This window comes from Manacus candei, unplaced genomic scaffold (assembly GCF_025592945.1).
Source record: "Manacus candei isolate 608988 ecotype Guabito, Panama unplaced genomic scaffold, ASM2559294v1 h1tg000050l, whole genome shotgun sequence".
Taxonomy (NCBI): domain Eukaryota; kingdom Metazoa; phylum Chordata; class Aves; order Passeriformes; family Pipridae; genus Manacus; species Manacus candei.
Window position 1 is genome coordinate 4,558,878 of NW_026138098.1, and position 21,645 is coordinate 4,580,522.

General features: G+C 41.2%; 1 protein-coding gene across 2 annotated transcripts in view; it reads right to left on the minus strand.

Annotated features, from left to right (window-relative positions):
* ADAM12 (ADAM metallopeptidase domain 12) overlaps window positions 1-21,645 on the minus strand; it is a 181,647-nt gene that overhangs the window by 56,501 nt on the left and 103,501 nt on the right. For both annotated transcript variants that reach the window (XM_051801072.1, XM_051801071.1), the window contains exons 5-8: window positions 18,158-18,234; window positions 5,877-6,060; window positions 1,457-1,522; window positions 527-598 (exon numbers count right to left, since the gene is read on the minus strand). In XM_051801072.1, the coding sequence (XP_051657032.1) occupies window positions 527-598; window positions 1,457-1,522; window positions 5,877-6,060; window positions 18,158-18,234 (399 nt within the window). The remainder of the gene's footprint in view (window positions 1-526; window positions 599-1,456; window positions 1,523-5,876; window positions 6,061-18,157; window positions 18,235-21,645) is intronic.

Sequence of the window (21,645 nt, forward strand, 5' to 3'; positions counted from 1 at the left end):
TGGATTCTACATCTTATTAACTGTGTCTTCACAGGTCCTTTGCTGGCCTTACAGTTGGACCTTCCCTTATTGCTGCAAAGGACTTTCTTCTCCAATCCCTCCTTAAAATAATACTTTTATTTTCTATAAGCTGTTACAGAGGCGATTATCTCCACTCTCCTCCCAGGTGAAAAAAATCCTAGCTCTAAATTGTGCCTCTCTTTAGGAACAGTGCTTCCACAGCCCCATGCATTCCATTACAGCAGAGCAGAGCTCATGGCTTAGTATATTCAAGGGCATACAAAAGGTTTAAATTTACTCTTTTGATTTGACTGGTTGGAGAGAAACATTGCTCTGAAACACTGGAGTGTTAGGAAAGCTGCAGGGTTAGCTCCTTGAAAGGGTGAGTGGACAAGGCTGTAAAAGGTGCTGATCTGAGCACAGTGTCTTTCTTAATTTAATACTAGAAGAAACACAAATTCCACAGCAACATCCCTCAGAAAGTGTAGTAAGGTTGGAAAAAGTGAAACAATCCTCATATTCCTACCTTATCAACGTAGTTTGCAATTTCTATCAGCCTCTGCTTTATTTTTTCCACATCTTTGCCTTGTCTCTGAAACTTGGAATGCAAAGAATTAGTGTACCAGCAGCACAAATACCACAGTTTCCCCCAACACCCACCTTACTCTGCCAGCACATCAGGGGTGTTTGGGAATTACAGGGTGCAGCCAAAAGCTGTCAGCAGACATGCTGGATTCATGGGAACACAGTCTGCCTCAGAAAAAGCACAAGCTATGGGATAGGACTTTGGATCTCATGAAAAGGTTTTAAAACCTCTAAGTCTTACACAGAGATCTTTTAGGGACTGAGGTTTTGGGAAAAACACTCTTCTCTTAGTGGGTCTCGCAGTAGAGTGGTTGCAATTCCCTGACTGGCAGTGTTCAAGGACACACACAAAAAATAATTAAGGAGCAAAATAATTCAAACCAAGATTTAGATCTTTGCCTGCCATTCAGCTCATGGGAACATTTCTACAGCCAATGCCTTTTCCTGGCTTTGAAGCTCTGTGTGCAAACCATCAGGAAGTCAGTCGTGTTCCGTGAGCTGTGATTGTAAAGTGCTGCTTCAAAAGCACTGACAGCCCCACTGAGGACAGAGGGAATGGCAGTGAGGACTTAACTTGCTCAAGGAGACCCTGGGCAGTGAATTAATATTTGGCTCTTGTTCAATACTGACAGATATCCCTGTTATTTGAGAGTCAAATTCCATGAAGTATTGCAAGACATTTTACAATTGACTCGATGTTGTCCTGTCTTAATGATTCCTTCCATTGCTTAGCCCTAATTAGGGAAAATTATTTACTTCTGAAAACCATCATATTATTGGCATCATATTACGTGCAGCACGATGGTAACTGATCTGAGTTAACCATTTCCTACCCATGTTTCCCATAACTATTTATTTTTAAGTTCCTTACCTCCCGATTATCTGCCACAATAACAAGCTCCACATACTTCGTTGTCTTCAGAGTCTCCCTCTTGTACTATCAAAAAATCATGAAAATTGTATTTTGTTTTCAGCCTCAGTACAACAAAGTGCTTGCAAGAGGAGATACACAACATCTCAGATTTCCAAAGACTTCCCTACATATGAATTTGTGTTGTATTCCCCCTCCTCATGGAAGTTTTCCTTACTTACAAAAAACCCCCAGGATTTGATCACAGAAAGCAGGAGAGTGGTGCAAAATCTCTCTCAGCCTTTCAGCTTTCTGCAGTTGAAATGTTTGAGTTATCTTTCCTCGCAGGAGAATATCACCTCTAGCAGAAAGACCTTTGCTGTTTCCAAGGCACATTTAAAGAAGTGATGAGATAACTTCTAACAAACATTTCATACAATAGACAAACTGGCTACTAAGAAAAATGAGAGATAAAGGGATATTGAGTGAAGCAGAGAAGAGGTCAAGAGGTCAACTGATAAATTATGTAGGAAGAAAAACCCATGAGTAAAAACTGCAGAAAAAAAGCAGAACGAACTGTCAGTGTCTGGGGAAGCAAATTAATACTCTAAAAATGGAAGGCATTCATTGAATTTTGTATCTGCATATTCATGTAAAAGAGCTGGTCATGATACTTGCAGTTTTAAATGCAGTTTTAAAAGAATCACAATGTGTAGCTTAAAAAAAAAAAAGCAGTGAAGAAAGTGAAATGATTTTGCAATAGTACAAATCATAGTACAAATCCTCTGCTACCCTGAGTTTAAGTGACCTACTAATGCCTGTAAAAGTTTTGATTTACAGCAGCTGAGCATCTATTCTGTCATGTGTCTGGAATAAGACAGTTAGGGAAAAGAGGTCTCAGCAGAATATCTGATCTTCGTGCCAGAACTTAAGGGGCTTAAGCAGATGTCTGACCTACTACTGACCATGATGTCTTGAACTAAACCAATGCTCTGTAACCTAAAACATGACTAAAGCTTTCCAAAGAAAACTGTTCCAAGGCAAACTGTGTGATCTCCTAAGCTCAGCCAGTGCTGGACATTGCCTTCCAGCCAAATTTCACAAAGTTTTCTTCACATTATCTTTGTTATCTGCAGATTAATCATTTTGGGTGTTTGGCAAGAAACCTTGTGTTTAGAGGAAAGTGAACAATGTAATCTCTGGTAACTGATTTTTAAACTCATATTTAATAGCATTACACAGCCTTCTAACTGCAATAACTGAGAAAGTGTTAAATTCTATTTGGACCGTGTTTATGAACAGAGAGAGGAGTAAAATCTATTGTTAACGAACTAAACATCAAGGATACAAACCCTTCATAGGATTACACTTATCAGGGGGTCTGTCAAATGAGCTGAGGTAGATGTTCTCACAACTTCTGGTATTTGGGTTCTCTGTCCCTTTCTCGAGTTCTGCTGGAGCCCACTGTCACCTCCATGGGGTCATGGTGTGTGCACTGCCTTGGTGCACGTGGCCCTGCCTTGTCTGCCACACAGGGCAGCAGCAGTGCCTGGTGATGAGCTGGCTGGAGGCCAGGACACCAAGAAGTCAGTCTGTCCCCTCCTGTTGCTCCTGGAACAGCAACAGGCGCAGTACAAAGGGCCTGTGATGTCTCAGAAGACTCCAGCAGAACCTACAGTGCTCTGGAAGAGCTTGATTTCATAGAATCACAGAATTATTTGGGTTGGAAGGGGCCCTAAAGACCATATTGTTTCCACCCCCTGACGTGGGCAGGGACACCTTCCACTAACCCAGGTTGCTCCAAGCCCCATCCAACCTGGCCTTGGACACTTCCAGGGATGGGGCAGCCACAGCTTCTCTGGGCAACCTGTTCCCTACAAAAGGCAAATGACCACGTGGGTTTGGTTCGTACTGGAATTGATCTCTCAGACACTAAAGTCTAACATTGTCCTGAAATTTATTACAAGATCCTGAAAAGAAATGTACCCACAAGGTGCTTCCTACCCTCTTCCAAATGAAGAAGAAAAGATGACCCAGGAAAATCCAAGTACAAAGATATAGGAAGAGCTCTGTTACATGAGTCAGTTTAAAACATTTACTTCTTACCAAGAGTAAAACTGTTTGGACTGGAGAGAGTTTGCTGCAGAGAAATTGGCTGGCAGTGTATCATCACATAAGCCTCTGGTAACTGCCTTGCATAACAAGTCTGTTCCTGAGATTTACCCAAAGGCTATGTGCATTCCTAGGATACAATATTTATTTATAAAATATACCCAATTATGACCTTTTTCAGCTTGCTCTCTGCAGCCAGCTGCATCAATGCACAGCCCTGAGTTAACACTGCCTGAGTTAATCCTTCAGGACTAAAATGAAGAGTCAATAATAAAGCCATGACAGATGTACAGATGGGGGGCAATGTGCTCTGTTCCACTGGCTGTCATCTTTCTCCCCTGCTTCTACCACACCCGATTCTACCACAAAACTGCTATCCCATGCAGCTGTAGCCATTCCTCATGCCTCCCTGCCTGGGAATTAGCATGGCTTGGATTCACACTGCAGTGGTGAGCCTCTCTCTTTCTCTGTGACCCACTTGCCCCAAACAACTCACCTGCCTGATCTGTGTCCACCACCACAAGGCTTTTTGTGGCTACAGAGAAAATTCCATACTGCAGGTGCTGTCCTACACATTGGCCTTGCTTTCTGTAGGATCTGATCTCAATGGAGCTCAGCTGGAAAACACATTCCCTGCTGTAATTTGAGGGTCCACTGAGTCATGAAATGACCCAGTATTTATAGTGCCCTGGCTCCAATGGGGCAAAACATGTCTGCAGACATCTGTGCATCACCTGAATCGCTCTGTTGAGGCTCATGTTTGGATCTGGGAAGCTGAGTCTGCTGCGTGTCCCATCATTTATCTGTACTTATATCTAACCCAAAGGTTAGACTAACTCTGTGATACACTGATCTCACATTTCAGCTCTGCTCCACAAGGATTCAGTGTAGGTAGTTAAGTGAAGAGTCGGGAGAAAGCAGCAAACAAAAATCTCCCCCTGAACTTAAGACTTGATTTCTGCTTAAGTCTGTCACCCAGTGGAATTTGGAGCAGCCTTGTGTCTCCCTACTTTGCAGGTCACCTTTATTCAGTGTGTCCTGACAGCTTGCTTAGCTTATGACAACACTGAAATATGAAAACTCACTCCACACATTACATTTGACAACTTCCAAAATTCCTACATTAGAAGCGTATCCAAGACACTCATTATGTATATTGCACCTATCCATATAATGTGACTGTTGACAGGTTTTATAATTATGTCCACTGAACCACAGCAAAAATAGTTTTCAGATATTTAAAGTGAATTCTGGGATGTGGTTGAAGCCATCAACAAAATGTGAGAACCATAAGGGTAATAATAAATTGCTTTGACTGTATCAGTTTGTTACGTGTACACATTTTATTTCAGTGTTGCTTTGATTACTTCAGTAAAATTCAGTCAGAAGCCACGAAGAATTTGTGGAAACTTTAATAAAGTTATAATAAAGTTATGGAAAGTACTTTTCCAATGCTTTCAACCTATAGGTATTTTCAGAAATGCATTTAATTCTTAAAATGGTATATGCAAAGGTTAATGTAATATTTAATATTCCTAAAATATAAAATAATTCTACCACACAAATAATTTCTAGGGATGTAATTTAGGTTGTTTTCCTTAACAATTGACCAGATGAAGAGATTTAGTCCTACATGCAAGTACAAATCCCCATATGTGACATTTAATAAATGCTGAGGGCAGATTTATATTATTACATAATTCCTGAGCACCTAAAGCAGCCTTTTCTACAATCCTCATCCAATATATAGACAAACTCATTGCACTATTTCCTCTTCCTGATTTTTAGCTCATTTAATTTCCTACAGTTTCTATTAGCATTTCACATGAAGTGCACTTCTGCCTACATAAAAGCAACTACAATAATACATCTGTAAAATAATATGGTGAGAATCTGTTTTGTCTGCATAAAAGACTTTCCTACCAGAATGTAATGTTTCAAAACCTGGTATTAGCAAAGCATCACAGCTATCAGGTTCTCCTCCACCTTGGGTGGGCAAGAGCTTTTCCAGACATTGCTCAGTACTCTTAGGGGGTCTTAAATTCTGGTTGAAATCATGCAAGAAGCAAAATATATTACCATAATATGGTGAAAATAACATGTTGAAAAGAAAGTAAAAAGCAAGTTATGCATGTAGAACGAGAAAAAGTAATAAAGCTTTAACAAGTAATTTCAAGCCTGCACTTAAGCAGATGACAGTTGATGATGTGGGTTCATGATTTGCTCAGCAGAGACTCTTTGTAACAGAGTTTTGACAGGCAGCAATATGGAAATGCTGCCAGAGACGTACTCAACCAACCAGACATATAAAAGTGCATCATCCACCTACCCTGCCAGCTTGAGAGTGGTGTGATGTGTCATTGTCATCAGTTCTCATGGCAGAGATGTCCAGCTGGTGGCCACAGGATCCTGGGGCTATTTTCAGATTCTCTGCTCGGTAGATCCTGTGTTCACTTGTAGCACCTTCTAATGGCTCCAGAATGTAGCTTTTGTTTCCAAACACGATAATTCCCCTGGGACAGAGGAGAGCAGAGTAAGATGCACGGTTTGGAACTACAACAAAGTTACACAGATTTAATAATGATGGAGTATGAGAAAGCAAAACGCTGATTTACAATGTCACGGTCGAGTGGAGCAGGAAACATCAAAGCTGTGTCTTTGTCATTGCAGCACACTATACTTTAAAAAAAGCAATGGCTCACAGAAAATTTGTCTCTTCTGAAGTGCTGCACTGCAGAGTAAAATTATATTTGTGTTTTATTTGTTTTCCATTCTCCCGGTGATGCACTGCCATCGCTGAGGGAGTCATGGAGCCCGTGCTTCTGAGGCCCCGTGGCAAATGGGAATGAACAAAAGCCTGGAGAAATGCCTTTGTAAGGAAAAGTACAGCCTGAAGCCATCCATTGTGGTCTGCAGTGAGCATTACACCTTTAGACCAAACACTGATGGGAGCATTGGCTCTGCCAGATGAAAGAGGCATTGCAGTGTCAGAACGGTTATTAAATATTGCACAGTGGGGCAGCAGAGGGAAGTTCAGATGTATTAACAGTGGATCCCTGTTTAACTCATTTTACTGCCCAAAATAATAATTTTGACAGCAATAGCACCTGCCCTCTGAGGATCTCAGATTTTCCATCAATGAAAAAGCTCTTGCTGCACTACTTTCAGCTGAAAAGAGGAAAGAGGGGTTAGGAAGAGAAACAACACGGTGATCCAAGAAAGATGTGGAAGAACTTAGGACATGTAGCAATTCTGAGTTGCATGTGCTGCCTCCTAACCAAAAGCCTCTCCCCCTGTATGCTCCAGACAACTCACCAAATTAAAAAAACCTTCTTTGGTTCTTGTGCTGGGTCCTGGCCTGTTGACAAAAGATTGGATATGTGACAGTCTGAGAGAGCTGGGGCTGTTCAGTCTAGAGAAGAGAAAGCTCCAGGGAGAACTTAGAGTGCCTAAAGGGTCTCCAGGAGAGCTGGAGAGGGACTTGGGACAAGGCCCTGGAAGGACAGGACAAGGGGGAATGGCTTCCCACTGCCAGAGGGCAGGGTTAGATGGGATATTGGGAAGGAATCATTGGCTGTAAGCGTGGTGAGGCCCTGGCACAGGTTGCCCAGAGAAGCTGTGGCTGCCCCATCCCTGGAAGTGTCCCAGGCCAGGTTGGACGGGGCTTGGAGCAACCTGGGCTAGTGGGAGGTGTCCTTGCCCATGGCAGGGGGGGTGAAACCAGATGATATTTAAGGTTCCTTCCAACCCAAACCATTCTGTGATTCCAGGATCTTTCCAATTCTAAGGAAGCTGCTCGTTCAGCCCAGCACAGCAAACACAGACAGTGTGGTGTGGGAGTCCATGGTCTGCACATGCTGGAATAGGATTTCTGGTATCATATGACACAAAATAAGATTATCTCCAGCAAGACCTCTGGAATAACTAATTGTAACTGCAACTGTAGACCCCAAAGTAAGAAAACTCTTGTACATCAGGACTGGCACAGCATTAGAAGGCATGCAGTAGGCTTGCAGACAGGGCTCAGGTAGAAACTACTAAGTAAGGAAGGAATTTAACATTCTGTGCCTGACCACATTCTGCCAACCACACAGGAGGGTCCTACATAATTCCTACATGGAGCTGGACATCAGGTTTTGTTGGGTACCTGTGTGACTATGTAAAAAAAACTCTTTAAAACCCATTTCTCTTTACTAAACTATGGATAAACATTTGTTTGTGAGATAGTGTAAAAATTCATCAATTAGACACTACATTGGACACCACACTTCATTATTAAATTCTTCCTGTCTTTAAATTATGAAGGTTTTGAACCTCTAATTTGAACCAGTAATTACAATGCACCTATCTGGAACTCCATGAACATTTTAATTGGCCAAGGCATTCTTCCTCAATTCCTGCTCTAAACTGCTCTATACCATCTATATGCTATTAAACAGCAATTTTTTTCAGCACAAAACTGTTTGCATTTTATTAGTGTGTCTTTTTAGAAGTGTCTGCCCTTTTTATTTCTGTCTGTGTAGCAACAAAGGTAAGATACTACAACCATTTTGAGACCAATACATGTCACTGTACAATTCTTCTGCAGAAAGCTTAAAAAAAAAAAGAAAGGTAAAAACAGAGAAAGAAGAAGGACCCAAAAGCAGGCTAATGACACCATAAAGACTCATTTAAATATAAAAAGCAATATTATTGGGAAAAAGTTGCCTTAGTTATTCTAAGATATGATGAAGAAACTCAAAGTCTTTGGTCTCCTAACCAGCTAACTGCAATATTCATTCCAAGCTGCACAATCTTGCTACAGAACATCATTGACACCAGTTCAACCAAGCCAAAAGACAAGCATTCCACTGTTCCTAGAGCAGCTAAAAGTCCAAGAGAAAAAAGAAGACTGGAAAGCCATGATATTAAAGCCTGTACAACAGCATTTACTGACGTGAACCGAGGCTCAGGGGCCGATAATTCATTTCTAGCTTCCTTAGCACCCGTGGCAGATCAGGTAAGATATATTCCTCAGCCATCACACAGCAGGCTGTGGGTGATGGATCACAGCTGGAAAAGCAGGACTGATTTATCACAGGGCCTTTGCAGCTCCAGTCAGGATACAAAGAGCATCTGTGACATACGAGAGACCTCTGAGCAGGTCACCCCTGATTTGAGTAACCTTACACCCCACACTTCTAAATTATTATCAGACCTGCCTTGCTCCTTGGAGAATTTAGGAAACTAGGACAGTGTATTCCCTTTACTCCAATAACCAGCAACTCTGTAATCAGCACAATCAAATAAGGATTGCTGTCTTTGCCTTGTGCAATTAATCATTTAATTTTGGAGGCAGCTGGAATGAGCATTGGAGGCAGGAGTCCATTAGTCACTGTTTGAAATGGACCAGCCCTGTACTGGCAACTCAAAACCAGTATAAAACCACGAAGAGTTTTATTTTTAACATTAAACTTATACTTCTCAGAATGTTCCCTTTAAAAATTAGAGACTTAAATAATTTTCTTTAGTTATAAACACTCTAGGAAGGGAGAGACTTAGAAGTATTCTTTTACTGGGTAGAAATATTTTCATCTTTTTTTCCCCTATTTTAAAGCCAGCATTTTGTTTTCAGGAGTTCATATCCAAAACATGCCACATCAGTGCCAAGTCTCCAAAGTATCCCTTGAATACCCAACTACTGTCTAAAATAACTAAATAACTATTTATTTACCCCTCATTTTCTTTAGTTGAAGAAGATATGGACAATTGATCATATACCAGCGATTAATTTTGTTTTTTACTGAGCATATCAGACTCAGGGCTGTCTGACTTCCACCCCAAGCATGAGCCTTTAAGGACAGTTCCACCTTTGCATGTGGAGCACTCCCATGGTAAAGAAAATCTGCAGATTAGGCATAAAGGCAAACATACATTTCATTTAAGGCACACTTATCCCTTGAGTGCTGCCTACAGGATATCAGCACTTGGCTTGTGACCATCTGTAATAAGATAATGAATATCAAATATGAATTTTCTTGGCCAGCTCTCTGGTTTTGACTAATTTTCTTTTCCTACAGTTGCATTTTCCCCCCACTGACCAGTGCCAAGCACAGCACCTTAAGAATGTAACTAGTCAAAAGCTATGGTTTCTTTCTTTCTTTGGTCTGAACCAAAAAAATCTACCAGCCATTCAGTACTAAGAATTTGATGCAAATAAAATAAATCCATAACTACTGTTTCCCTCCACTCTTGTCGGATGTTTCAAAGAAGCCTCTGTTACTTCTTCACCAGTTCTGTGTCTCCCTCTTGAACAGAGTTCTCTCACATGTCTGAGTCATCCTATAGACCCCAAAGTACAAGATGGTACAACTTTTCTATTTTTCAGGAAGTATTATTGTTAAATAATATAAGGTTTTCCAATGTGACAAATAGTCAGTATGTTAAATTACAGATCTCCAACCGAAAATCACACAAGGAAGCCCAAAGAGACTTCATCAACCTCCCTCAGTGAGGGCTCAAGAAGTGGATGGTCCATAAGGCCAACTTCTACTGAAATATGTGGGATTTCTACCAGTACTTCTACCAGGCAAAAAAACCTACCAGAATTCTCAAGTTAATGAATATTTGGGAAAAAAAATTTGCAACATAAAGTATTCAATTTTTGGTCTCCAGGTGTCTAATTCGTGCCATCTGAGTTTTCCCCAATCCCAAATCAAACTAATGCTGGGAAGTCAGAAAGACCTTGCAAATGAGCTGAGCAGGAAAGAAAGGAGACAATCCAAACCCTATCTAACCCTATCACTCTGCCTTTTTCATCACTGGTAGCAGAGAGGGAGGAAAAAATCTCTATACCATACAGCATGTCCAGACAGTGGTTCACAGGCTCCAAGCCAGCTGGAAGCAGCTCCAGCGTAGTCTTGAGCCTGAGCTAATTTTTACTCTACCTCTCAACAGTGTTTGATTCCTGCTCATGCCTGGGGGTCAGCACCAAACCAACCTTACCCACACTGCTGATGGTCAGCTCTGGATGTGGACAACTCATTGGTCTTTGCCTACTGTACTCCCTTATGTGGACACATGGGGAACGTGTCTGTGAGATGGGAGAACTCTCCATCTCAAAGAAAAAGAAATTAAAACATAACTTATATAATTAATTTGCTATTAATTGCTATTAACTTGCCAGGAGTCTCTCAATCAGGGTGAACGTAATTTTAATGGAATAATTCCACTATTTAAACCGTCAATAAAGTCAAATGTGATACTTTTTTTTTTTCTCTTAAAAGAGGAAAACCAAAACAAAAGCTACAGCAAGACCAGTCATATTTCATAAATCAACAGGCTTTAGGAAATCTCAAAAATATAAATGGGATTTTTCTTTTCCAACTTGTCAGCAGAAGCAAAGGCCCTGCCAACATAAACCATCAACACATACTTGTCTGAGAAATTGTGATGCTGAAGTAAAACTTGGCTAAAACAGCATTATATGAGACTATTATATATTATTCTGCTGCACTATCCAGGAGAAGTTAAGTCAATCGATAAACCTGAGAGCCACAAATGCAATTAAACATTTGGTTTTAATGAAGCTCACAGTTATACTCATTTCTAAACAATAATAATAAAAACCTCTATTACGACTGGAAGAGGAATGTTCTCAGTTTGCAAGGAATTAATTAGAGGGCTCTCATGCTCACACACCACACACTCACAGACACAATGAAACCTTGCAGTGCTCATGTGCCACCCAAAAACCTGCAGGATCTTCATTCCACAATCAATGCAACAGCTTCAAAAGGAAAAGGGCTGATCCCACAGCTGTGCCACGGATTTCAATGAGTTTTAGGTGGAGAGGTACCAAAATTGAAGCCTTGTGGTCCTGGAGTGCTGTTCTCACGATGCTCATGGTGCAGCAATCCCTCCCTGCAGGGTTTCTCTGCAGGCAGCATATCAAGAGGGGATCCACACAGTGAGAGGGCATTTTTGTTTATTTTTCTTCTACATTCTTCATTCTCAGGACTTTGTCTAACAAATTCCCAGGCAAGTAAGCAGGCAAACAAACAAAAGAGAAGGAAAAATGAAGTGGCGAACGAAAACTTCACTTTTAGGCTGTGTTAATAAGTTGCAGATGAATACGAGTGGGATAAATGAGCAAGATGATCTATTGACTATTTTTCTAATAGGATAGCTGATATTTAGATATTTTCCAAATGGTTTGGTTATTCTTTAACTTTAAAGGACTGGGAAATACAGAGTCTAGAGGCAGAAATACTCCTGTCTCCATCACTGCCCTAGAAAGGCAAGTCACCTCTTCTGCATCAGTTCCTCAACTTTAAAAAGGGGTAAATTTTAGTAACCACAGACAATAATTATCTATTGATGAAGAACACAACACAAGAGACAAAAAACCCCGTTACCCTACTACACTGCACAGCCAGATTCCATTAAAATAACCAACCTGACCCAAAGCAACGAAGGGCAACGTCTCAAAGGCAGGTGAAAGCAGTAGCATTCTTGGTTTTACATATTGCAGGAGTGGTGGAGGTGTTCTTACACAGACACATCATTACTCACATTGGAGTTTTTTTTCCAGCCAATGTCTTTCATTAACCTGAAAATATATTCTCTAGCACAGTGTCTGAAACATGGTCATGGCCAGAGACTACTGTAGCAGACACTTAATCCTTTCTCAGTGCAAGACAGATCTGTGCAGAGTGAATGCAGATTGGTCTGCAACCCTGATGCCTGGAATTTAAGCAAGGAGCTACTTGAATGGAAGGTAATAAATGCAATCTCATGTCCAGCATTTGTGTTGCAAGAAACAATAGTTTTGTTGTCACAGAAAGTGTCACGTGTGGGTTCAGCTGGGAGGGTGACAAACCAGACCAAGGGAAGCAGAGAAAAATGAAGGAGGAACGAAATGCTGGCATCAGTGTCAATTTAGTGAGCAGGTTTTATAGCACTGTGCAGGAAACAGTGTGGCAATAAAGGGTTGATTCAAACTTGCACATCACATTAAGTGCCGGAACCAGACTGGGAGGAGAAGGGAGAGGCTCAAACAGCCAGGCAATATCATCCCTCATGCCTGTCCTGGCAGGAGCAGTGATCCCTATGCACGTGGGGACAGACTGCACACAGTGGTCACAGGATGGACATACTGTTCATGTCAGATCCCAGAGGTGATTGTGATCCAGGAGCTGTTCACCCCTCCAGCAGACAGCACTCAGAAGCTATGAAACTCCAGAAAGTGAATGGATTTTAATGCTAAGCTCAAAATCCTCCAGTAGTCTCATGGTCAGATAAATTACAAACCACATGGGATGTTTATGTGAGCTAAAAGCTCTTCAGAAATTATGGAGGAAAAGCACACATCCAAACCAGTGCTTTTCTCAACTGTGATTTCCTCCTAACTTAACTTTTGGATGAAATCTCCCCTTCCATGGGGAAATCATGCTTGAGAAGTCATGAGGAATTTATACTTTTTTCTTTCCTCGCTGGTTTCCTACTTCCATTCCTTTTTTGAATAGTTGATGTCTGGAGTGTCACATTTAAATCCCTTGCTCAGCTGACTGTGTCTGGGATACAGTGAATTCAGCCAGACCATTTGAAAAATGGATGGTTCTGGTGTTGGCAGCCTCATGTACCATCACTGTGTAATCCCAGTGAAAATGAGCATCTATTCCCTTCTGGGGCCTTATCCCATCCCTGCCACTGTGCACACAGATTCTTGCAGCTGCTGCTGAGGCTGGACAACGACTGAGTACTTTTTGAGTGTGTGAATGGGTTTATCTAGGAATTGGGTAACTCTGAGGGATTCTTAGGCTATTTGAACATGTTTTTGATATTTCAGAAGGAAAAGGCTTCCTATAGGATTTATGGTTTTAAACTACTGAGGCATTTCTGAGAGCATATCTCAAGCTCTCCCCCCTCCACAAGAGGTCACTGCAGATGCCTTTGTGGCTGCACATTCCTGTGCCAGGGTCCTGTGCCAGCCCCTGGACCACAGAGATTTCTGCTGCAGTTTTCTGTGTGTTTGCTGCATTCTGCACTCAGAGAGAAAGTAATAAGAGAAAAATCATTCAAGTCTAAACAAATTTATCGCAGAAGATGTGAGTGGTGGCCACAGGCCAGAATTATTTGCTAAAAACTTGAAGGGCCTCCAGGCTAGATAAACAGGAGGGTATTTCCTGGGGACAGGAAGGAAACGACTTGACTTTGTGATACCTTCAACTTCCCACAAGCCTTGACAGTCTAATTGGCTTTCTTATCCAGATGGAGGCAGCAGAAATCCTGATTACCTATTGTTCCCATTCCCTGCATTCAGCATTTGCTGTCTCCTCTCTGCCATTCAGCCCTTCCTTCTCCCGAGGAGCCAGCAGGATACAGATTAAGGCATGATTATATTCTCTTCTAACCTGCATTTTAGGCAGCTATCAGTGTCAATCCAAGTATTTATGCCATTGTACTCCTGTGTGAAACGAGGAGCTTGAATGTTGTGTCTGTGAGGATGTAACAGCTGGAATACCTGTGTGTCTGTGTGTGAGAGAGCCAAACCTCCTCACTCATCTTTATCTCTCACCCTTCTATCTGCCTGATTTACAGATTTACATCTGATAAATGTAAACTACTCAAAACTGTCTTAGTTTTCAGATTTTGCACTTGATTCTTCCTCATCACAGAATAATCACGTCATGTTTACAACCTAATAACACATCTCAAATGCTCAACCATGTGGTTGCACTGTAAGGGAGACCTTGATGGTTGCAGTAGGTCAGAGTTAAGTTCCTACAGCTCAGCACCCCATCTCTGGCCTTGGCCAACAGCAGATACTCAGAGGTGAGATATAAGAACATAGCAGAGCTCCCCTTCCCAAATTGCCTCATCTTTTTCAAATATACTGATACTTTTTTCATTGACACCCACCTGTGACAGTGAGATCCAGAGCTTCATTATGTGGAGAATAAAAAAAAGTACTTTCCTTTGCTCTAAAGTTCCATTTGATGTCTCCTAATTTTGAGGTTATGAAAAATATTCAGTAATTGTCCCCTCTTCAGCATGACATTCATCCTGCCCCTTTTCTCCGCCATCTCCTTTCAGAAGTGACAAATCCTAGTCTATTTTCTGTCCTTGGATAAAAGCTGTTCCCTACCTTTGATCATAATTTTTGCCCTTCTCTGTACCTCTTCTGGATATAATACCTCTTCATTTTCTGAGGTGGGGATGGGGAGGGGAAAACAAGAACTGCATGCAGAATTCAAGACATGAGTATCCCATGGATTTATAAAGTGGTAATGAGGGGTCTTGTTTTATCTTTATTTCTGTCTCAGTAATTCCTGTGATCCTTTTTGCTTTTTTGCCTACTGCTGAGCACTGAGGCGTCAGAGCACACTAAAGTGGGGAACCTTTTCTTTATGACTTGTTTCATGTCTTTTAATGAACTCTCCTAATCCAGAGGAAAAAGACACAGTTCCTACCTATTCACACCTGGAACAGCGCCCAAGGTGCCTGTCTAGTGGGAGTGGGGGGATATTAGTGCTCTGAGATTTCAGGGAGATAACAGCCTGCACTTCCTTTCAATAGATGTTTTTCAGGCACCTAAACTCCAGCTCCACGTGACAGCTGTGTGAGGTGGGTAAAATCATTAAATGAATTTCACAGATGGAGAAACTGAGACGGAGAGATTTGTCTGATTCACTTAGAAACTGTCACAAAGCCAGGAACAGAGCCTGAAAGTGAGACCAGCCTTTTCTTCCACTGGCTGTCCTCAGGCTTCCAGGGACTGTCCTCACCTGGGGCTCCATGGCCACACAGTGTCTTATGTCCCTACTCCTGCACCTTGCAGTCTTTAGCATGCCATGCAAAAACAGGAGTCCCTGCTCCAGTACATCATCCTATCCTATCCTATCCTATCCTATCCTATCCTATCCTATCCTATCCTATCCTATCCTATCCTATCCTATCCCATCCTGTCCCATCCCATCCCATCCATAACTATTCTTTCAAGCTAGCAAAGTTGCCAGCCAAGTAAGCCACAATGTACTTTTGAACTGTCCTATTTCTCCTTGTATTATTTCAGACTGGATCACGTGCAATAAATCAGAGAATCAAAGAATGGTTTGGGTTGGAAGGGACCTAAAAAAACCATTTAGTTGCAACCTCCCTGCTATGGACAGGGACATCTTCCACTACATTTTTCCACCTAAATTCTCAAGGGATGCATTGCCACAACAGTTTTTTGGTGGCACAGGTGAACTGTGAGCCTGATTCTGGAAGGTGCTTAGTGCTCTCAGGACCTCAATGAAGCTACTTTGGGATCTCACATCACTTGGGCTTTTATTCCTGACTGGTTTTAATGAGAAGGCCTGGATGGTTCATGGAGCTGACAGTGCATTATGAAGCCTTTTAATAGACATCAAGGGCATGTAGTGATAGATCAAAGGACAAACGTAGTGAGAGGACAAGGAGAATGGCCTTAAGTTGAAGGAGGGAAGATTTAGCTGAGATTTTAGGAAAAAATTCTTTGTTTTAAGGGAGGTGAGGCGCTGGCACAGGTTGCCTAGAGAAGCTGTGGCTGCCCCATCCCTGGAAGTGTTCAAGGCCAGGGTGGACAGGGCTTGGAGCAACCTGGGCTAGTGGAAGGGACACCCCATTTACCAACCTCAGCAGCAAATGCAGCAGCTAAATGGGCACAGACACTGAGGTGTATCCTCAGTTGATCTCCCGCTAGAACAAAACATGCATTGCAAAGGAAACTTCTGAAACTTTGTCTTGAAAAAGATGCTGTTCCATTTTTTTCCTGCGGAGAAGAAGCCTAATACTGTCAGCTTGCACTCTGGGGATTTGTCTGCAGTAGTGCCAGATGAGAGAAAAGTGTCACTGCCAGCATATGCTGCCTTGACATATCTGACTGCCTAAAACTGGGAAAGAACTCTGTGAGCTCGACAATTGTAAAAAGAGCACATTAGAGAAGAAAGAAAATACTTCTAATGTGGAGGAGAGTATTTTCTCTTGAGAGTTATGAATTTTTCAGGTAGCTCTGAAACAAAGACATCATTGCAGACCCTCTCCCACATGGTACAAGTTTTTCCCTGTGGACCTTACAGCACTCTGATCCCTTTGACTAAAATACTGAGAGCACTGTATCATATTTTTACATATAATTTTAAATTTTGCATATATTTTTACAATGAGAATGACAGGTGAATGTTGACTGCCACGATCCATGCAAGGGGTTAATTAGATAAACTTGTGGAAGGTGCCAGATATATAGTGAAGCACCCATAAACCCCCTCTCTGTGTGGGAATGAGTCAAAGGAATCCCATCCACTACAGCAAGTGGGTCATTCCCACAGGGAGAGGGGTCCTGGTAACCAACTGTTTACTCTCTCTGCTGCTGTCAGTCCCAGAGCTCCCTTATGAAAGCCTTGACAATACCACTATTGCACAAAATGCAAAATCAAGGGAAAAATATTCCAGCTACTCATGCTGTTTGTAGATAAATTAAACATAGAAAAGGCTGAGACAGCTGGAAATCTGACAGGAAAACTGGGTTTTCCAGGGAGAACACTAGAGCCAATTTACAGTTAATTACTGTGATTTGGAACAGCTCTGTGAGTAAATACCAGTCTCTGATTGTCCAAGTAAGGAAGATAATTGTTTCCTGAACTGTGTCCATTGTGTACTTAAAACGTTGTCAGCCCATTCCTTTCTCAAACTCGGAAGAGGTTTGGTTTTTGGTGATGGGGATCTGCTACTCTTCTGACAACAAGCAGCTAAAATCCTAATGCTGAGCATCATCATGAGGCCAATTTATTGAGCCACCTCTCCTAATGATGAGGCTGCTGGACCTGCATGAGTGCACAGCTGCAAAGCAGCCCTGACATCAATGGTGAGACAGTTTTTGGGGACAAGGAGGACTGGAAGGCCACCAGGCACTGCCAGCCCAAAAATGTGCCAAGCACCACATTGCTACAAAGGGCATAGAGAGGCATGTGCAGCAGGAGAGAAGGGATGGCTCTTGGAAAACCCCCCATCTATTTCTTTTTTTTTTCCTCTTCAGAGCAACTATGGGGAAAATGATTTGTAGAGATTGGGCTAACATTTGAAAATGAGTAGAATCATGGAATCATTTGTGTTGGAAAAGCCCTCTAAGACCACCAAGTCCTACCATTCCCCCAGCACTGCCAAGGCCGCCACTAACCCATGTCTCCAAGTGCCACATCCACATGTCCTTGAAATCCCTCCAGAAGGAGTAAATCCCTGCCCTGGGCAGCCTGTTCCAGTGCTTGACAACATTTTCAGTAAAGAAATTTTCCCTGATGTCCAATCTAAACCTCTCAACACAACTTGAGGCTATTTCCTCTTGTCTTCTGACTTGTTACCAGAGAAAACAGACTGATTGACCTCCACCCTCCTCTCAGGGAGTTGCAGAGAGCAAGAAGGTCCCTCCTGAGTCTCTTTTCCTCCAGGCTGAGCCCCCACAGCTCCCTCAGCCACTCCTGGTGCTCCAGACCCTTCGCCAATACTGATACATTAATTAAAAGGAAAAAAACCCAAACAAACAAACCAAAAAAACCCCTCACCATGTTATAGGGTGGTTTCTTAAGCAGAATTAGTGAAATATTGGCTCACCTGAGTCCAGAGCAGGTGCTGAGGCTGACGGAGGAGTTGGGGTCCCCTTGCACAGTGCCATGGTAATAGCAGTGACCCTGATGGCAAAAAACAGAAAACATTTCAATAGTCATAAATGCTCTTTGCCCTCTTTTTTTTTTTTTATGTGTTTCCATCCTTTTTATTTCAAAGGGATTATCAGTTTCAGGTTGTAGCATTCAGGATCACACTGACAGCACTTTCCATGTCCCACAAAATATTCACTGTGCTTAACAGGCCAAATGGTTCCTAAATGGAAACCTTGGGTTCTTTGTAAATCCTAAAAACCTAGAGGTTTTTTGTTTTGCTTGAGTTTGTGGGTTTTTTTAAGAGGGCCAATGGTGTTTAATTTACGTGACTGACCACCTTTTTCTGCGTTATTTTATTTAAAGCTACATTTTGGAATATTTTATAAAATTAATCAGATGAAAAAATCAGCTACCACATTTCACTTCTTTCTATAGACCCTTATTTTTGTTTAAAAGCATTTACACCTTTGTATCCACATAAGGGATAAATATGTATAAAGAAAAGTATAAAAAGACAATCCCAACCCCATTATTTGAAAAAAGTCACAGAGCAAATGAAAGGGAAGGGAAATAGGCTGGAAAGGAAATCTTTTATTGAATTACCCAACCAAATAGCTGCATGTTATTAAGAACAACCAAGAATAAGAGGGTCTTCTATTTTGAGAGGCAACTGTCCAATTTAATTTTGTGGCTGGGTTATTGTATTTCTTTAATAATTCACTGCTTGCAAAAGGCACCCACAACAGAGATAGTTTCTGAGCATACACACATATCTGTCTGGAATCAAGGCTAATTTTATTGTTGACTAAAGGTTATATTACATTCCCAATTATGTGAGTGGCTGGAAAGCAATGACTGTGTCCCGTCCAGCGTTTCTTTTCTCATGGCTCCTTTGAATGCCACCTGGAAACCGAAAACACTGTTTAAAAGGTTCCTCTCTTATTAGTGCAAAGGAAAGTTATCAGTCCTGCTTCAACCTGACAGCCATCTCACTGTGCCTTTTTATTACTTGGTCCATTCACATCCATCCAGCTGCATTAATTAACCTTTTCAGTCTGGGGCCGTGGTTTTCACTTACAAAGCCTTCTAAAGACCACCTTGATTTTGGTAAAGAAAGCAAAAGCCATAAAAATGCTGGGCAAGATGTAATGACTCGGATACGAATTTTCTGCAAATAAGGTTATACCAGGAAAAATGTTTGTTTAGAGCATCTTTATTTCTAGCACGAGCAACTGAACACGGCACAGCCACGCTGGACTTGCTAAATACAAATCTCAGTAGTTTTCTCAGTGAAAGAAGCGGCAGAAACAGGATAATAGTGTTTTACTCTCGGGTGTTTTTATCATCAGTCCTCATAAAGAGTCAGTAACATATTAGCAAGGATAAAGGCACAGTGGAAGGGAAGGGAGTCATAGACTGAGTTTTTTGGGGAGAATCACTTCAGTCACAATTGCTATGAAGGTTAAAGTTTTCAGTGTGAGTGCACTATTTCACTTTCTTTCAATATTATCAGTTACAGGCATCCAGTTGGTAAGACAGAAAAAAATCAATGCCCTTCGTCTCAGCACTGACTCCTATGGTCACCCTGAAACAGGCTAAACCCCAAAATAAATAGGTTTATTCTGTTGTTTAAAGTAAGCACAAGGCAGAGGTGCAGTTCAGAGCTCCTAAGGAAGCAATCTTTGGGTTTAGCATCACCAGGGCTGAGCACAGTGCCCAGTGAGATGGGGAGGGTGAGCTGATATCTCTCCCCTCACAGCTGCTGCTGCAGCCCAGCGTCTTTATCAAAGAGTCAGTTATGGCAAAGGTCCTGATTTCTTTTCCCCTCCACATACAACTTGTCATTTTATTAACTCTGAGCTCCTTGTTGTGGCCCATTTCACAGTCTCTCTGAGATCCACAAGCTATGTGATACCAAAGTTCAATATCGAAAATGTAAACTTATCAGACCATGGCCTGCAGTGGGACTGGTAGAAAATTGATTTCTAGCTCAGTAACTCCACTGAATTGCAGGATTATTTTTTTCTTCCTATCAAATCTTTTTATTCCTGTAAACTAGTATATGAAATGGATGACCCTCTAAAAATAATTACCAAGGCTGATTTGTCAAACTTGAAACAGTGCCTTGCTCTTGCTTGAGATCATTTAATAAATACCAACTTTTGATGAATTTTCAAGGGCTATAAATCATAAAAACAACCCAAACAATGACTTGTGTGCTAGAGAACCTCCCCAAATGACAGCCCCACAGACCTGACTTGCTTTGACCTCCAAGCAGAATTTGACTAAGCAACTTTTCAATGGAAAATTGGATTTGGTTTCAACTCCAGGCTGTATTGATGTCCTCAGTGAAGAAAAGATATAAAAATAAAATCATAGAGACTTATCTTTTCTAAACCATATTGCAGCATTTAATGAAAAATGAATTCAGTCATCTTTCTCAAAAAAACATCTTACAGGCAGCAAAATGCTCTGTCATTATTAATCAGGACTAACTGCCATTATGCAAACAGATATTTTTTTAGTAAGGTAAACCTGTCATGAGCTGTACACATATTCCTGTTAATGCTGGTAAATCACTAAAAGACTTGTGTGCTTCATTTATTTCCTTTTACTTCCTTCAGGAGTCTCTACAGCCTTCCTGTTTCTGAAACAAATGACTATTTTCTACCAAGCTGATTTTGAAGAAGATATGAGCATCCAGCAGAATGAAAGTACTGAAAGCTTTCAAAATGATTGCTTTACTTGGGAGGTCTGGAGCTATAATGAAGATGCTTTTTCAGAAGTAAGATGTTATGCACAGAAATAATTCCTTTCACTGATACCAGCAAAGCCCATTATGGATGGGAACACAAAGCACAATGGCTCTGCTGACAGAGTCAATAAATAAATACTATAACATAAAAAATATTTTAGAGGACTTAGGCAGATAAAAGATTAGCTTTGTAATTAAAATAGCTTGTTGCATTATTTCTTATTAAGTTGTTCATGCTGTCAGAGGACAAAAACATTACTGCCTTAAAGGGTTTATGATTTATGTAAAGGAGGTTTGAACTACTTATTTTAAGAGGCCATGTTTATATCTTTTTTATATATGTACGTAAATATACACATATTTATATTATTATATTATTATATATTATTTACACACACAGATATGTGTACATAATTATACACATACATACATATGTGTGTATAAATCATGGGGTGGTTTAAGAAAATAAACCCGACCAAACAACCCCTCTCCCCAGTGAGGAGAGACACTCAAGCCTTCAAACCTCTGACCTGAGCCGCTACAGAAATCAGCTATTTAGGGTTATTTTCCCAACAGAACCAGGTCTTTCATCCATAACTTACCAACAATTGCTGCAATAACTATCAAATATAGGTATATTTCCAGGAAGTTGGACAAATCTTACAAATTTTAAAAGTCCACTGGTG